Source organism: Ammospiza caudacuta, chromosome 5 (assembly GCF_027887145.1).
Source record: "Ammospiza caudacuta isolate bAmmCau1 chromosome 5, bAmmCau1.pri, whole genome shotgun sequence".
Classification (NCBI taxonomy): Eukaryota; Metazoa; Chordata; class Aves; order Passeriformes; family Passerellidae; genus Ammospiza; species Ammospiza caudacuta.
Window position 1 is genome coordinate 67251843 of NC_080597.1, and position 14233 is coordinate 67266075.

Consider the following 14233-nt stretch of genomic DNA (forward strand, 5'->3'; position numbering starts at 1 on the left):
CCCACACCCACCACAAATCTTGCCACCACAAATCCCGGGCCCCAAGGTGCAATCCTGGAGCTCTCCTGTCCTACTGAGCATTAGTTGTTCAAAGAACATAGGGCTCTTCACCGAGAATGGTGCTAGAGCCTTTTTAGTCCAGGTGTTTTTGTCTTATCACAGGCTGAGAATGTTTGCCTTTGACTAATATTTACAGTTTTGTTACTTATATTCAGCCCTGGTTGTGTTGCACCAACTTTCTGGTGTTTGCATGAGTGCTCAGGATTTTTGTGAGAAGGTGTCTGCAAGGGGCAGAGTATGAAGATTGTTGGTGCAAATACAAAATAGAACCACACCAGCAGTCACAGAATCACAGAGGAGCCCACGCTGGAGGGCACTTCAGAGGATCATCTGATCACAGATCTGATCACAGCTTCTTGGAAATCATTACTTGCAGCTATGCAGAAGCCCATCTGGCCATGGTCCTGGGCAACTGGCTCTCAATGGTGCTGCTTGAGCAGGGGTTGGAGCAGAGGGTCCCCAGGGCTCCCTGAGAACTTCAGCTGTTCTGTCATCCTGTGATTAGGGCTGATCTAGTGAACTCAAGTAATCAGTCAAGAAACATTTTCTGCTTTTGTGTAACTTATGGCCAGTAATTGTTTTGTTAAGAAGTGTCAGTTTTATGTAGAAACTTAACTTCAAGGGAGTTGTAAATCTGGGAACTGGCTTTGGCAGACATTTCTTGGACTTGGTCTCTGTGATTTTAATTCGAAGCACATGCAGAATTTTATACTAAACATTGATTTTTTTGCCATTGTAGGCTGTACCTTCCGTGTACCCAAACACTTTCATGCAATCAGTAATAAACTCTTGGGTTAAAAAATCCAATGCAGCCATACTGCAGAACAGAACAGTCAACGAAATACTGTGGGGATACACGGATCCCTTCCTAGACAGCATCCCCTTCCCTGGTGTGAAGTCTTTTGTGGGAGTCTTCTACCCGGTAAGTGAAACCAGTGAGGAGGCAATGCCTTCAGTTATCATTCTGTGAATAAAACTTAAGAAAGCTGCTCTGAGGAAGAGAATGCTCTAAATTTGTTCAATATTTCTGACTGTTATTCCTTCTTCTTGCATCTGTTACAGTATAATGGGACAACTGATGGACCGTACAGTGTGTATACTGGGACAGAAGATATTACAAAAACAGCAATAATTGAAAGCTATAAAAATCAAAGGTATCATAACATTGTAGAGTAAAAAAAAAATACATTTTCAATGTATGGCTTTAAATACTTGATTCACTAAGAGCTATAGATAAATAGAAAAAACTACAATGATTCAAATGAAACAGGATCAACCTTGGGCTTAGCAAAACCATCACTTTCTTTCAGTTTTCAGTAGTTCTGTTAGGAGCTTGGACGTAAGACAGTTATTGATTCTTTGATACAAGTATTTACTTCTGTTTTGTACTCTTAAGTAGATAGATTCCTTTTAACCTCTTCTAATGGATCCTGTAATTTATCTGAATTAATGAACATCTCTATCCTGTGCCTTTGCTAATGGGTCAGGATATCCAGGAACAGTTATAATTGGTAATACAGGTAATCAAAGTACTTACATGGCAAAATCTACTACATGCAGCATGATTCTTATTTTATCTTACAGGACTCTCTCATACTGGAAAGGCCACTGTGATATGGTAAATGGCACAGGTGAGCCTATTAAAGCTTTTTAAAATTTCAACACTTTTCTTGATATTTCAAGGGAATAATGAGATACAATATTTAAATTAACTACCCTGGGCTTTGCCAGTTCTGTATTCTGTATATTAAATGTCTCTATATATGCATACTACTACTATGGTATATGCATATTTGTGTATCTATTAAAATAGATGAATTATTTATTACTGCACATCATTTTATCTATGCATGCACACAGCCTCTACATCTAGAGTAAATGTGGAAGAGAAACAAAATTATCCAGTTCTCTTGTTTCTACTAATTATTTTCATATGACAATATAATTAAGAGTCTGTTTCTTTGCTATAGTAGTTGAAAATTATCTTGGCATTTTAATAATGGACATTCATTTACACTGTTGAAAATTTAATTAAATGCAGCAGAATGGATATCCTTATATATGAAAAGAAATTAAGGCAATAAAAGAGGAGGCTGTCAGATGAATGGCTTGTAGATCTCTAGAAAATGAAAAAGGATGAAGAAGAAAAGTAGTTTAGACTGGGATGAATAGACTACAGACACATATTTTTGAATTTTCCTTTGGAATGCATGGTTAAACAGCTGAGTTGTTTGAGATATATTTGTTCAAGGTGATATTTTTCTTTTTGGTTAGTGAAAGCATTGCTGTGAGGGCACCACAATCTGTAGAGCTGAGGCTGGCAGGTGTTTTGGTGAAGGCTTTTGCAGAAAGCTCCAGACCTTCAGTAAATGAAGGCTTTTGTGTTGGGTTGTTTTGTTTGGATTTTTTCCCCTCTATTTTCCATTCTGCATTACCTGGTGTAGATAAATTTCCTTTTAACCCAGACTGTGCAGCAAAGTATTTGAAGTATTTAAAATATATCACAAGATTCTGATTTCCCAAAACTCTATGAGCCACGAAGGATTAGTTCCTTTTTAAACCACATAATTAATTTTATAAGAAACAATATTATCTTACATTCTAGGACTTCCCCTCTTTCTTATGGGGTGTGGCATTTTATGTTTTTCTTAGTCAGGGTCAACTTTTTTGATTATTTTTCTTCTGTAACTGATGGAATAAACATATGCTATAACAAATTAAGTGCTCCAGTATAGTTAAAATGAGCTTTTACTTGTGAGCAAAGATTGCTGCACAGTTCACAAGGTCATTCAGTGTGACATTGCTGTATTTGAAGACGTAACAGGTTTAAAAATCTTGAAAGTGTGAGAATTCTACCTTATCTTGTAGGCTTTCACACAAAAGCTCAACAGGTATAGGAAAATATAAAAATAAAGATAATAAAGATAAAAATATAAAACAGTGTATTTGTATGGGGCTTGACAGGACTCCATGTTTGCCAACCTTACAAGAATGCCAAGATTTAGAAAGAGAGTGTGTGCTTAGGATGATTTTGAGTGTTTAAAAAGTGCTTCTGTCAGCAGTGGGCAAGTGGCAGTGTGTAATTTAGCCTTGGTGCTCTTGCCAACTGTGATTCAAAGACATCACAGATGGTTGCAATTGTTTGGTTATGGCTGCTGCCTAAGAAACTAAACAGAAATTGCTGCAAAAACTAACAAATGTACTCGTTAAAGGTTTGTTACAACACCTTAATTGGGAAAATGGCAGAGGCTCCTCTTACATAACTGTGGGTGCTTGCAATGCAGAAATACAAATCTGGGTGTCTGCACTCTTTTAGAGCAAGTGGAGAGAAACAACACCAAAGTGCTGCTCCTCTGACTTATTTTGCATTTCTACCATGGAGTGATGTGGATTTGTGCTCTAGAAGTGGCTTCCTCCTCTCCATTAGTTCTAGAAGGGCCTCAGCTTAGAGCCCTGCTTGAGCAATCTTTGATGGAAAAGGTTTAGCACTGATTATTAAATAGACAGTGTTGAAGTCTAAATGTGTGTTTCTTATGAGCACTGAGTGTCATGATTGCATTTGACTCAAGGATCTTTAGAAAGGTTTAGGTCTATAAACATAGGTGCATAAGCCTTGAAGCAATGGCAACAGGGTTTTGGCTTCATATTAAGCAGTTTTGTTTGTTTTTTTTTTTAATATCCTCTGTTTTAAATGGGTTTGATAATATAGCTTCAAATCTGGGGGCAAAAAAAAAAAAAGCTGCTATATCTTGGCTCACTTTCAAGAACAATTACATGTTATCTGTGAAGTGCCTGTCAATGTGCAATAACTTACATAAACGTTTTCCCACAAATGACTCACATTGTTTACTTTCATCACAGCTTTACAGGAAAGTAACAACTGAGTACTGAGCTAGGAATTAAACCATGTCTTCTAAGCAGAATTGCTTTCAAGCTCTTGTTTTCTTTTACCCACAGATGGAGCATCCTTCCCACCGTTTGTTAAGAAGGATCAGGTACTGCGCTTCTTCTCCTCTGACATTTGCAGGTAGGCTGCTCCCTCCCTGCAGTGTGTTCACACCAAAATGTGCCTCTGAGGGCTCACACCAAAATGTGCCTCTGAGTGCTCACACCCAGGTGTGCCTCTGAGGGCTCACACCAAAATGTGCCTCTGAGGGCTCTCACCCTGGTGTGCCTCTGAGGGCTGACACCAAAATGTGCCTCTGGGGGCTCACACCCAGGTGTGCCTCTGAGGGCTCTCACCCTGGTGTGCCTCTGGGGGCTCTTTGTTTTCAGAGGGTGGCTGCAGTGGCTGTGCTTGGGCTCAGGTCAACCAGGCAGTGCAGCATAAACTTTTCATCTAAAACCCAACTAAAGTTGCGTTGTGCATGTGATTCAGAGCCTGATTCTACCACTCTTATTTCAAGTAGCTAATAAAATAGACTTTATTTCAGCCAGTTGCAGATGTATATTCAGGAAAATATGACATTGAGCTGTTAGATGACTTTAAAAGGCACTGAGGGCCACAGGATTCAAAGTCATGAACAACTTCTTAGGTCAGGACCCGGCCTTGTTTGGTCTGAGAAAGCAACAGGTACAGCAGGGTCCGGTTAAGTCCATCTTAGGCATGTCTGGAAGAAATCATTTATGCAGAACAGTGTGTACTGTCATTCAATAGATACTCAAAATTGTTTTCTCACAGGATATTTTTACATATTTTATTTTTATGTATTTACAAACAAGCCTGCTTATTTCATCCCGTGCTGATGACTTTTAAGCCTGCTGCTTCTGCTGGGCCATCCAGTGTCCCCAGGTTCTCCAGTGGGATCACTGAAAGAAATATTACAGATTTAAAGTGCATCACAGTATATTTACTTTGGGAAGTTCAAACCCTTTATTTATTTTGCTGACTGGAAACAGATGCTTCCTTTTTACTAGGTTTAAAGTGGGTCATTTGCTTTGCAGAGTGGTGATTTTTTTTTTAAGATTAATGTTTTTATATGAAGATGTTTTTGTGAAGAAATTTTATCCACAAACTGGAAAACATTTCCCAATTCATAGAAAACAGAATTCTATGCAGAGGAGAAATGATAAAATTCTTTGGATTGATTGCACTCACAGTTTGAGAGATCCCTCCAGCCATGTAATTCTCACAATTCATGAACAGTAAAGGACAATAACAACTGTCCAAAGATCCTGCAGAAGCAGAGTCAGGAAAAATTGTTCTGTCCATGTTGCAAAACTCTTCTTCTGTTTGGCTGCAATACAAAGTGTTGGTGTCCTGGTTGCATTATTGTGTAGCAACCATACCTCTGCATCAGCTGATACTGAATTAGCAAAAAGAAGCTTAAGTAGTATTCTGATTCATATGCAACAGAATAAGGTTATATGCAAGATGTTATCTGCATCATAAAGCTTAGATTACCCTAAGGTCAGCAAAAAACTGTGTCAGAGATGCTTTGTATGGATAAGCATCTCTATTGTAGTCCAGAAACTTTCGAAAACCTCAGAATGACTGCGGATGTAGCTGTGTGTAGGGAAAAGAGATCTCAATTAATTTGTTAGTTTTGTCTATATTGTTTATCATGAGTATTTGAAATTTTGTTTGTTGTTTTGTGTATTGTCATGTTCACCTCTGAGATGGTACATCCTTTAGAGAAGGTGTGGAATATTCTCCATTACAGAGAAACACCCCCACAATTTGCTGAAGAGTGTGGCAGGACCCTGGACATTGGGTGTCCCTGGAGGGGGTTCTTTCTTTTAAGAGAGAGGCAGCTGGGGAGATCCTTCAGGAGCATTGCCACAAATTTAGACTTTTAATCCAAAACGCTGAAACGCATTTCTCCTGTTTTGTGTTCAGGTCAATCTATGGAGTTTTCCACAGCGAGCAGGTTGTGAAGGGGATCACGCTGAATCGTTTTGTGGTTCCTCGCGAAGCGTTTGCAGCGCCAACTGAAGTCCCAGACAATTATTGCTTCTGCACGGATGCAGAAATATCAAAGAACTGCACCATAGCTGGAGTCCTGGACATCAGTGCCTGCAAAGCAAGTATGGTGGTGACACAGTACTGCCACACAAGCCACTGAACTGGGGACAAGACACTTGGGCTGTAGCTGGGGTGTTACTCTGATATCCAGGGTGTTTGTCTGTGAATTCTTCCACAGGTTGCTTGTAGACCCCTCACATTTCCGCAACCTCGTTGCCCAAAATGAGCACTATGATTTTTCTGTATTTTAGATAGTGCAGTGCAAAGTTGGGGTACAGTGGATTGTGTACTGAAACTGCAGGGGTGCGTGTAGAGAAAGGAAAGGAGGGGCACTGTGTAAAAGCCAGAGATAGCTCAGCACCTTGTGTCTGAGGCAATTCACACACTCCGCAGGGTGGGTAATTCCGCAGCTGCATGTATGTACACAGACAATGCTGGCTCAGTGTGGTGCTGGTAAAATAAATACACACTGAGTCTGCATTTTGTGCACAGTGAACTGTGAGAGGTCCCTCCAGGCTAAAACAGGATCATGAAGGTGGGCAGGGACAGTGACAGTCATGTCCTCACCTCAGCATGAGAATGGGAGCACTGCCAGCTCCACAGTGTAGGCACAAGACAAGCAGCATTTGTAACTGCAGTTTATTTCACTATGCAAATTTTCCTCTTTACAGCAAAAAAATCACAAAAATTCTTGAATTTTGGAGTTTTTTTGGTTTGGGTTGGGGCTTTTGTTTCTGGGATTTTTTTGGATGGTGGGGCTAGACTACTAACATTATTATCAAGATTGTACATCTATATACATGACTATGTTTAGAAATGACATGTGAAGATGAATGCCAAAGCAAGGCTTAATGGTTCAAGAGTGCTTGTTTGTTTTTTTTTTAATAGAAAAACCAGTATATATCTCTCTTCCTCATTTTCTTCATGCAAGTGAATCTGTATTGAACGACGTGGAAGGCCTGAGCCCAAATGCAAAGGAGCATGAGACATATCTAGACATAGAGCCTGTAAGTCCAAGTATTTAATACTCGTACCTTGGGAAACATGCAATGTTTAAATTTAATAGTAGAAGAGTGTGCCTTTTACCAGAGGGACAAGCAGAAGATGCAATATTTTCATGCTTGTTTTTCTAAGGTCTGCTCTCAAAGTGGTATGGTTTCAGCAGGGGAAATTTAGAGCAAAACTTTACCTCACTCTGACCTTCAAAGTTTGGAAAATCTGTTTTGGTTTTTACTTTTTGGGAACATGGGATTGAACATGATAGGTTCTGCAAACTGTGAAGTATGTTGTAGCTTTTCTATGATCTTCAGGTGCTTTGAGAAAATTATATTCTATGAAAAAACTTCTGTTTCTTCTACACTTGGTTTTTTTATAAAAAATCTATAACTAGGAATTTTTTTGATAATTACTACCTCAATTGAAACTAAATAAACATAGATTGGTTTATTTCCTATTACTAGAACTCTGGAGAATCTGATTCAGATAGACCTAATTTAAGTCTTTGTGACTTGAATTGTCCAGCAGATCTCCCAAACAGAATGAATTTATTTTGACTTCTTAAAAATTTACCTGAATTTCTGTTTCAGTGATTCAGATCTTTAAGTGTACTTACCAAAGTTTTCTGAATTGTATGATGAACTCAAAGGTTCCAAAATTCTATTTTGCTCTTACTGTGAACGAAAAAATAAAATTAATAATTTCTCACTAAAATTAGGCAATTAAGCTATGTAACTTCAGTGAGGAGAAATGAAGTTAAATCTTTGTTTCACCTTATTTGAAATAGAGACATCAACCAGATTTTCCTAAATATTACACAAAATTTTCAAGAATCACAGCCATTTTTGTGAAAGACAGAGTAGAAGAAAGATATGAAGAAAAGATTTGACCTTTGTATACATCTGTTTGTCCAGATGTGAAAGGTTTGTTTTCAGCCCTATGCAAGTTAAATATCCTTCATTTCGAAAAAGAAAATTTAGCTTATTTTTGGTGGAAAAAACCCCTGAATCATATCTTTATATGAAATATGCCATGACTGATTTAACTTTGTCTTCATGTTTAAATGTAAATTACAAAAGTAACTATGGTAAAGCCACAAAATTAGAACTTCTGTGAGAAATGAGAAACCCTTAGAAACATTACCATTTCATAAAAATTAATCCTTCAAAACATAAGGATAAAATAATCCCAAAGTGCTTTTTGACACAGTCCATATATAGACTTTGGCATGTAATTAAGAAATTTAAATTAATGTGTTGTTTGATGTTTTTCATTGGTTTTAGGTGACTGGTTTTACACTACGATTTGCAAAAAGGCTGCAAGTAAACCTCCTTGTGAGGCCTTCAACCAGAATTGAGTAAGTGCTACTTCTTTATTTTATTTTTAAAGAATTTTTTAATTGGGCTGATTGGTGTATGAGAGCATCAGTAGAAATGTCTTGAAGAAGCAGGAATAAAAATACTTCCCCAAAGCTTGTTCATAGTAAATCTTCCTGAGCAGGACACTGCCCAGATATTTTAAAACACATTTGATTTCCCTACAGAAGCTTACAAGGCAAAATTTTCTTAAAAATAACGTTCTTATAATACCCAAATGGGGCCATGAGGATGAACAGAAAGACAAACTTGTATTATTTTCTGTAATAAATCCAATGAGAAAGAGAATTTATGTATTCCCTGTCACTAGATGGTTTATCACAAGGGTAAATGTGACTCTAGTTGGTTTTTTTTTCTCCTCTTCAATGGCCCAAATGCACATAGATAAAAATCTTGTACATATGGTGGACCAGCATCTTGTACATATGAACACCACTCAGATCTTTATCCCTCTCTGTGTCTGACTGCCCATATACAGAAGATTAGACAGGAAATTATGGTTGCCCAATATATAAAATGGCTGCTATTAATTGTAGTTTTGGTTTGGTTTTTTTTCACTCCAAAAGTATACTTAAAAGGTACATCTGAAAGACAGAAATATAGTTAGAGAAGAAAAAAATGTTTAAGTAGAGAGTGGGCTCATGTAGGAAACTGAAAGTAACATGCTGTATTTTTTTTCTCATTTCAGTCCTTTAAAAAAAGTTAAAAAACCCTATGTGTTCCCTATTCTTTGGCTAAATGAGGTTAGTATATTTTATTTCTATTAATATTCTCTCATTTGAAACAAAAAACCAAAAAATAAATACCTATCTTTTCCAGTCTTAGTGCTCTGAAACTGTGTGATTAAACCCACACTGTGATTTGCAGTGCACCAAGAATATATTCAGCAAGTGAGGTCTTGCATATGTACCCTTCAGTGATGTGTTTTTCTTGCACTGTTTCAGTCTGCTGTTATTGGGGATGAGAAAGCAGCAATGTTCAGATCTAAAATCTCCAGCCGGCTCCAGATGCTGAGCACGCTGCAGATGGCGCTGATGATCGGGGGCTCCGTGATCTTCCTGGCCTTCCTGGGCTCCTATTTCATATGCAGGTCAAAGAAATTAAAATAAGTAAGTAACCTTTAACAGCTCAGTCCTCAGCAGTGACTTCTCCTCAGGGTTTTAAGAGTTCAGAATCGTTACCTATTTCACTGTTGTTATTTTTGTTATTTTCACTGTTGTAGTTGTTCTGTAGGAAATCATCCAGATAATTGGCCTGATATTTTCAAATTCTCTTCCCATCCTAAATCTTTCAGGATGCTCTTAACTCAGGGGAGGTCATTGGGAACTTCATCAGAAGAGCAACATTTTTGTTTGCTGTGATTTTGTTTGTTGTGATTTCCTTAAGACTGACATTTAGTCCAAGGCTGTTAAACTGCTGAGAAGTGCCCTCCAGCACCTTTCTGAGACAGAGGCCACACAGCTGCAGATTGCTGTGTTCTCCCAGGACATCCCCCTGTCTGAGGTTCAGAGAACCCACTGTGAATGACACTTTCTATTCTTTCAGCACTAAACTGAGTGCTGGTTTCTCACTTATTTCTCTCAGTGGTGCATCCCTGTAATGTCAGTCTGAGCACCTGCTGGACATACCTAGCCCACAGAGGAAATATACTCCCATTAGTAGTATGGGGCAGACTGACCAAGTGGTGGATTAATGTGCTGATACCTGGGGAAGCAAACACATTATTGGAGTTATTTAAAAGAATTGCAGAGACATCAACATTATGGTGGAAAGTATGCTGTATTAAAGAGGTATTCTTAAGCTGAAGACTTGCTGAATTCTGATTTTATTTCACAACAGGTGAAAAGAACTTCAGAGGCAGTCAGTGTTTATTTGATATTTCAGCTAAGCAGCTTGTTAAAATTCAGAGACAAAAGGTATGATTCAAGGCACAGTCAACTCATGTGCTATGGAACTCAACATGTTTTTCCATTTTGAGAAGACCAGCTTACTAACCCAAATAAGCTGATGTTTCTGAAGTCCACACTTCTGACATCACCAAAGAGGCCACTGTGGAAACTACACTATCAAAAGACTTTATCTGAAACTTGTTATACATTTTAAATTGCAGTCATGCAGACTGAAGTCAAGGTGCAGTTGGATTTTAGTCCACCCTCTGCCATTTATGCAACTTGCTACTCATTTTCTTCTGGATTTGCAAGGAAACGAAAGCCGCTTGCTGATGTTCCGTCTTTGAGCACAGGCTGGGAATGACAACGACTTGGAGCTCACGCTGTGCTCTAGCTGCTCTCATTGCAATATTTCCCTCTGTTCCTTCAAGGAATGGAAGCTGCTGCCATAGTACTGCTCTCTGTCCTCTATTCAGGGATGTGAATTGCATTGAATGTGAAGTTTATTATGTAAAGTTACTAACTGTAATACATGAAGTTTATAAAAGACTTACTAAAACACGTGGTTCATGCATTTTATACGGACATGGCTCACAGACACACCACAGTCATCCATATGCTGATGGAGCTCATCAGCATTTGGCTCCACAGCTGTTTGTTAATCTGAACCACTCCCTAACTCCCATCCTGCTCCACTGCTCTTCCCATTGTCTCCTGTGAGCTTTTATTTCTGGCTCTTGTTTGAACAGCCTCTGTACTGCCCTAAGCCCACTTGGCCCGAGGCCTCCCTTGGAGAATGGTCTGATATGTCACCTGACAGGACAAGAGAAAATATTCCAAAATGCTGCAGAGACAGGAAGGACTGAGATAATGATTTTTGATCAAACATCAGAGGGTTCCACTTGCTATAGAAGCCCATAAATGAAAACAAGTAGCCCCAATTACTTATTGATAAACCATCTGCCACAAGGAAATTTGTACAACCATTTGTTTAATGAGGTGCATCAGCTTGTAGACAGGCAGCAAACACTGGCATCCCCATAAATAGTTGACTTTTTCATTTGATCTGAATGCTGTGTTTTATTTTGACAGTAAATGGGGCAAATGCAGAATGTTGCTGCGTCTCTTTCCATGGATTCAATAAATTCAGAAGAGTCTAAGTTTAGCATTTTCTAAGATTTTGTTTAGGATCTTTTATCCCCTTATTTAGGAGCTGGAAAGAAAAAGGGAAATCAAACAGGGCCAGCCTGTCACAACCTGCTGTTTGGAAACAATGCTACAATGGACTTTAAACCAGAAAGTTGCTAATAAAGTACAATGTCTTTGGCTGGATATCTTTAGTAAGGTGTTCTTATCTTTGGAAATAAAGGGAAAATCCAACTGACCATAATGCTGGTGTTTTATTGCATTGTTCTTTGTGGACAAAGTTTTGTAGCTATCAGTAGAGCTGATGAGTCACAGAAATCCCAAGACATTATTCTTGCAGGTGAGGTCTGTGAGGAGGTACGTGGCTGCACTCTCCTTCCAGCTGTGAGCAGCTGGTGTGACCCTAGAGGGAGGGGCTGCTCTCAGCCTGTGTATTTGATTACTCATGGTGCTGGCTAGTCAATGGAAAAAAACCTTTTTCTTATATTCACATTATTGCTGGTGGCATACGTGATGCTCTGTTCCCATGTTAGCCTGCGGACAATTTGACACAACTGAAGCAATCCCTAGAGTCCTATGGACTGGTCAAAAAGTATGGGGACAGCTGAAGTCCTTAAGCCACATCTCCTCTGAGATAAACACAGCTCTGCTGGGGTTCAGAATCTGAAACCAACTTTCTATAATAAACATCTTTTGTGTCAGGATCTAACATGAAAGAAACAACAGAAATGCTCCTGTAGTTTTTGATATGCTAACATTTCAATCTCATTTTATTTGACTTCAAGTACATTGTCAGTAAGTTAGTCTTTGCTTTACTAGTGTTATTTAGAGCTATGTGGTGCTCCAGCAGAAGTGATCCAGCAAGTCAGGCCATGATGTTAAATGTCTCAGGGCCAAATTTTATATGGTTTGTCCATATGCATAATCTCATTGATCTCAATGCAAGTTTTGGCTTTTAAGCTGTGTCCAGCACCTAGACTGCACTTGAATTGTAATTTTTAGTTACTTCATCCAAAGCATCAGTTACAGTTATTGTAAATTCATTATACTAAGGCTAATGTTAAGTATTTACATTTGTTCAAACAGTGCAGGGTAAACTTTCATTAGAAACATTAATGAAAATACAAATAAAGCTCAAATATTTTTTTCAGATATCCTTATGTTTAATTGTAAATAAAGCCTTCTGTGTTGAATAATTAAGCTCTTGTGTCTCTTTTCTTGGTATTTTGGGGTATGTTTTCTTTTTCTAGAAAACCACTTTTGGAAATTGATAAATAACTGAGGCTATTGTGGCATTCAGATTCTCTGAACAGAGAGAGATAATTTTCTCTCTCCGTTTTTTTCCTAGACAAAAGAAGAGAAAACAATTCTTATCTTTACTTGCTGCTCCTGTTGTTTTGCACATGTAGAATGTGTTGGGAAGATTGTTTACCTGAAGTAAGTCCTTAATGGGACTCTGGTAATGATTGTTTATATTAATTGGCCTATTGGGTCAAAGCTGCGTCCTGGCTGTGGGCAGACAGTCACGAGTTTTCTTTAGTATATAATATAGTAATAGTAATAGTAATAATAATAGTAATAGTATAGTATAGTATAGTATAGTATAGTATCTCTTTAATATAGTGTAGTATAATGTAATATAGTTTAATAAAGCAATTGTTCAGCCTTCTGAATCAATGGAGTCAGATGCCAATCATTCCCTGTGTCAGGGGCTCCCTGCATTTACTCTAGGCTATGGCTAACCTTGTTAAATCATTTTGCTCAGGCATGCTGCAGCTCCCTAGAAGGGCATGTTTCTGTGTGCTACATTAGAAATATCAGTGGCATACAGCATTCACTGTCTCTGTTGGTCAGAACCCAGTGCTAATAACAGCAGCGTTGTGCACTTGATACCTGTGTGGGCAATTCACTGAAGAGCTGGATTCAATGTTCCTTGTGGATTCCTTCCACCTCAGTACGCTTTGATTCTGTGATTTATGTTCTGGATCACGAAAAGGAGAAGACTTTGTGGAACAAGGTAAGCACCAGCATGTCTAAACTGAGGCAATTCTAAAACAAACCCAGGAATCCAAGCAGGGAGAGAGGCCTGTTTCCAAATGCCTTGAGCTGGATGTGTTGGCAGGATGCTGTTGGCACATCCAGTGCACATTACAACACCGTTTCCTGGCTCCGCTGGCCCAGCAGGTTGGGTGTCAGGCAAGACTGGCCATGCCCATTCCTCACGTTCCCCACCCACCCCAGGTCCTTAAGTGTGATAATTGCTTGTGAAAGTCGGCTCTGAACACCCAGAGCTGGTGTGCCAGCTCTTGATCTCTAACTGTAATTATGCATTCAAAGCATGTGTTAAAACCTGCTCTTCCCACCTCGCCTACCACGGTCTGTTAAGGTAATACAAACATTCTACTATACCCTGAAAAAGAAATACAATTAATGCCTTCTGTGTTCTTTTAACTGTGAAAGTAGGGGAGGGCTTGTTTTATTCACAGGTCTACACATCAGCATAATAAAACAATAAATTTAATAACTAATAAAATACACTTACAGCTTCTTTTCTTCTCATTAGTCATATAAAAACAGAAACCAGAAAGACAAATGACTTGCGCATACCAAATGCAAACTGCATTTATAAATAAATGCTATTTGTTTTCCATTCTGTGTTCCCTCCTTGCCTATCAGTTGGCCTTGATGCTCAGTGGTTTCACCCCCTCCCAGCAGTACCTGAAGCAGGAAGGGATTTGCAGCCCACCTGGACAACACCAGGCTGAGACCCTTTTTTACTTCTATTTTCTAAGAAGAGGAAA

The 14233-nt window shown here is 38.7% G+C and overlaps 1 protein-coding gene across 7 annotated transcripts in view; it reads left to right on the top strand.

Moving 5' to 3' along the window:
• The window catches only part of CD36 (CD36 molecule), a 35007-nt gene extending 22379 nt beyond the window's left edge, over nt 1-12628 (top strand). For all 7 annotated transcript variants that reach the window (XM_058804575.1, XM_058804579.1, XM_058804578.1 and 4 more), the window contains exons 5-14: nt 800-982; nt 1123-1214; nt 1645-1691; nt 4018-4087; nt 5900-6087; nt 6914-7032; nt 8305-8378; nt 9086-9140; nt 9342-9506; nt 10237-12628. In XM_058804575.1, the coding sequence (XP_058660558.1) occupies nt 800-982; nt 1123-1214; nt 1645-1691; nt 4018-4087; nt 5900-6087; nt 6914-7032; nt 8305-8378; nt 9086-9140; nt 9342-9506 (993 nt within the window). In that variant the 3' untranslated portion in view covers nt 10237-12628. The remainder of the gene's footprint in view (nt 1-799; nt 983-1122; nt 1215-1644; nt 1692-4017; nt 4088-5899; nt 6088-6913; nt 7033-8304; nt 8379-9085; nt 9141-9341; nt 9507-10236) is intronic.
• Nucleotides 12629-14233: the final 1605 nt, after the last annotated feature.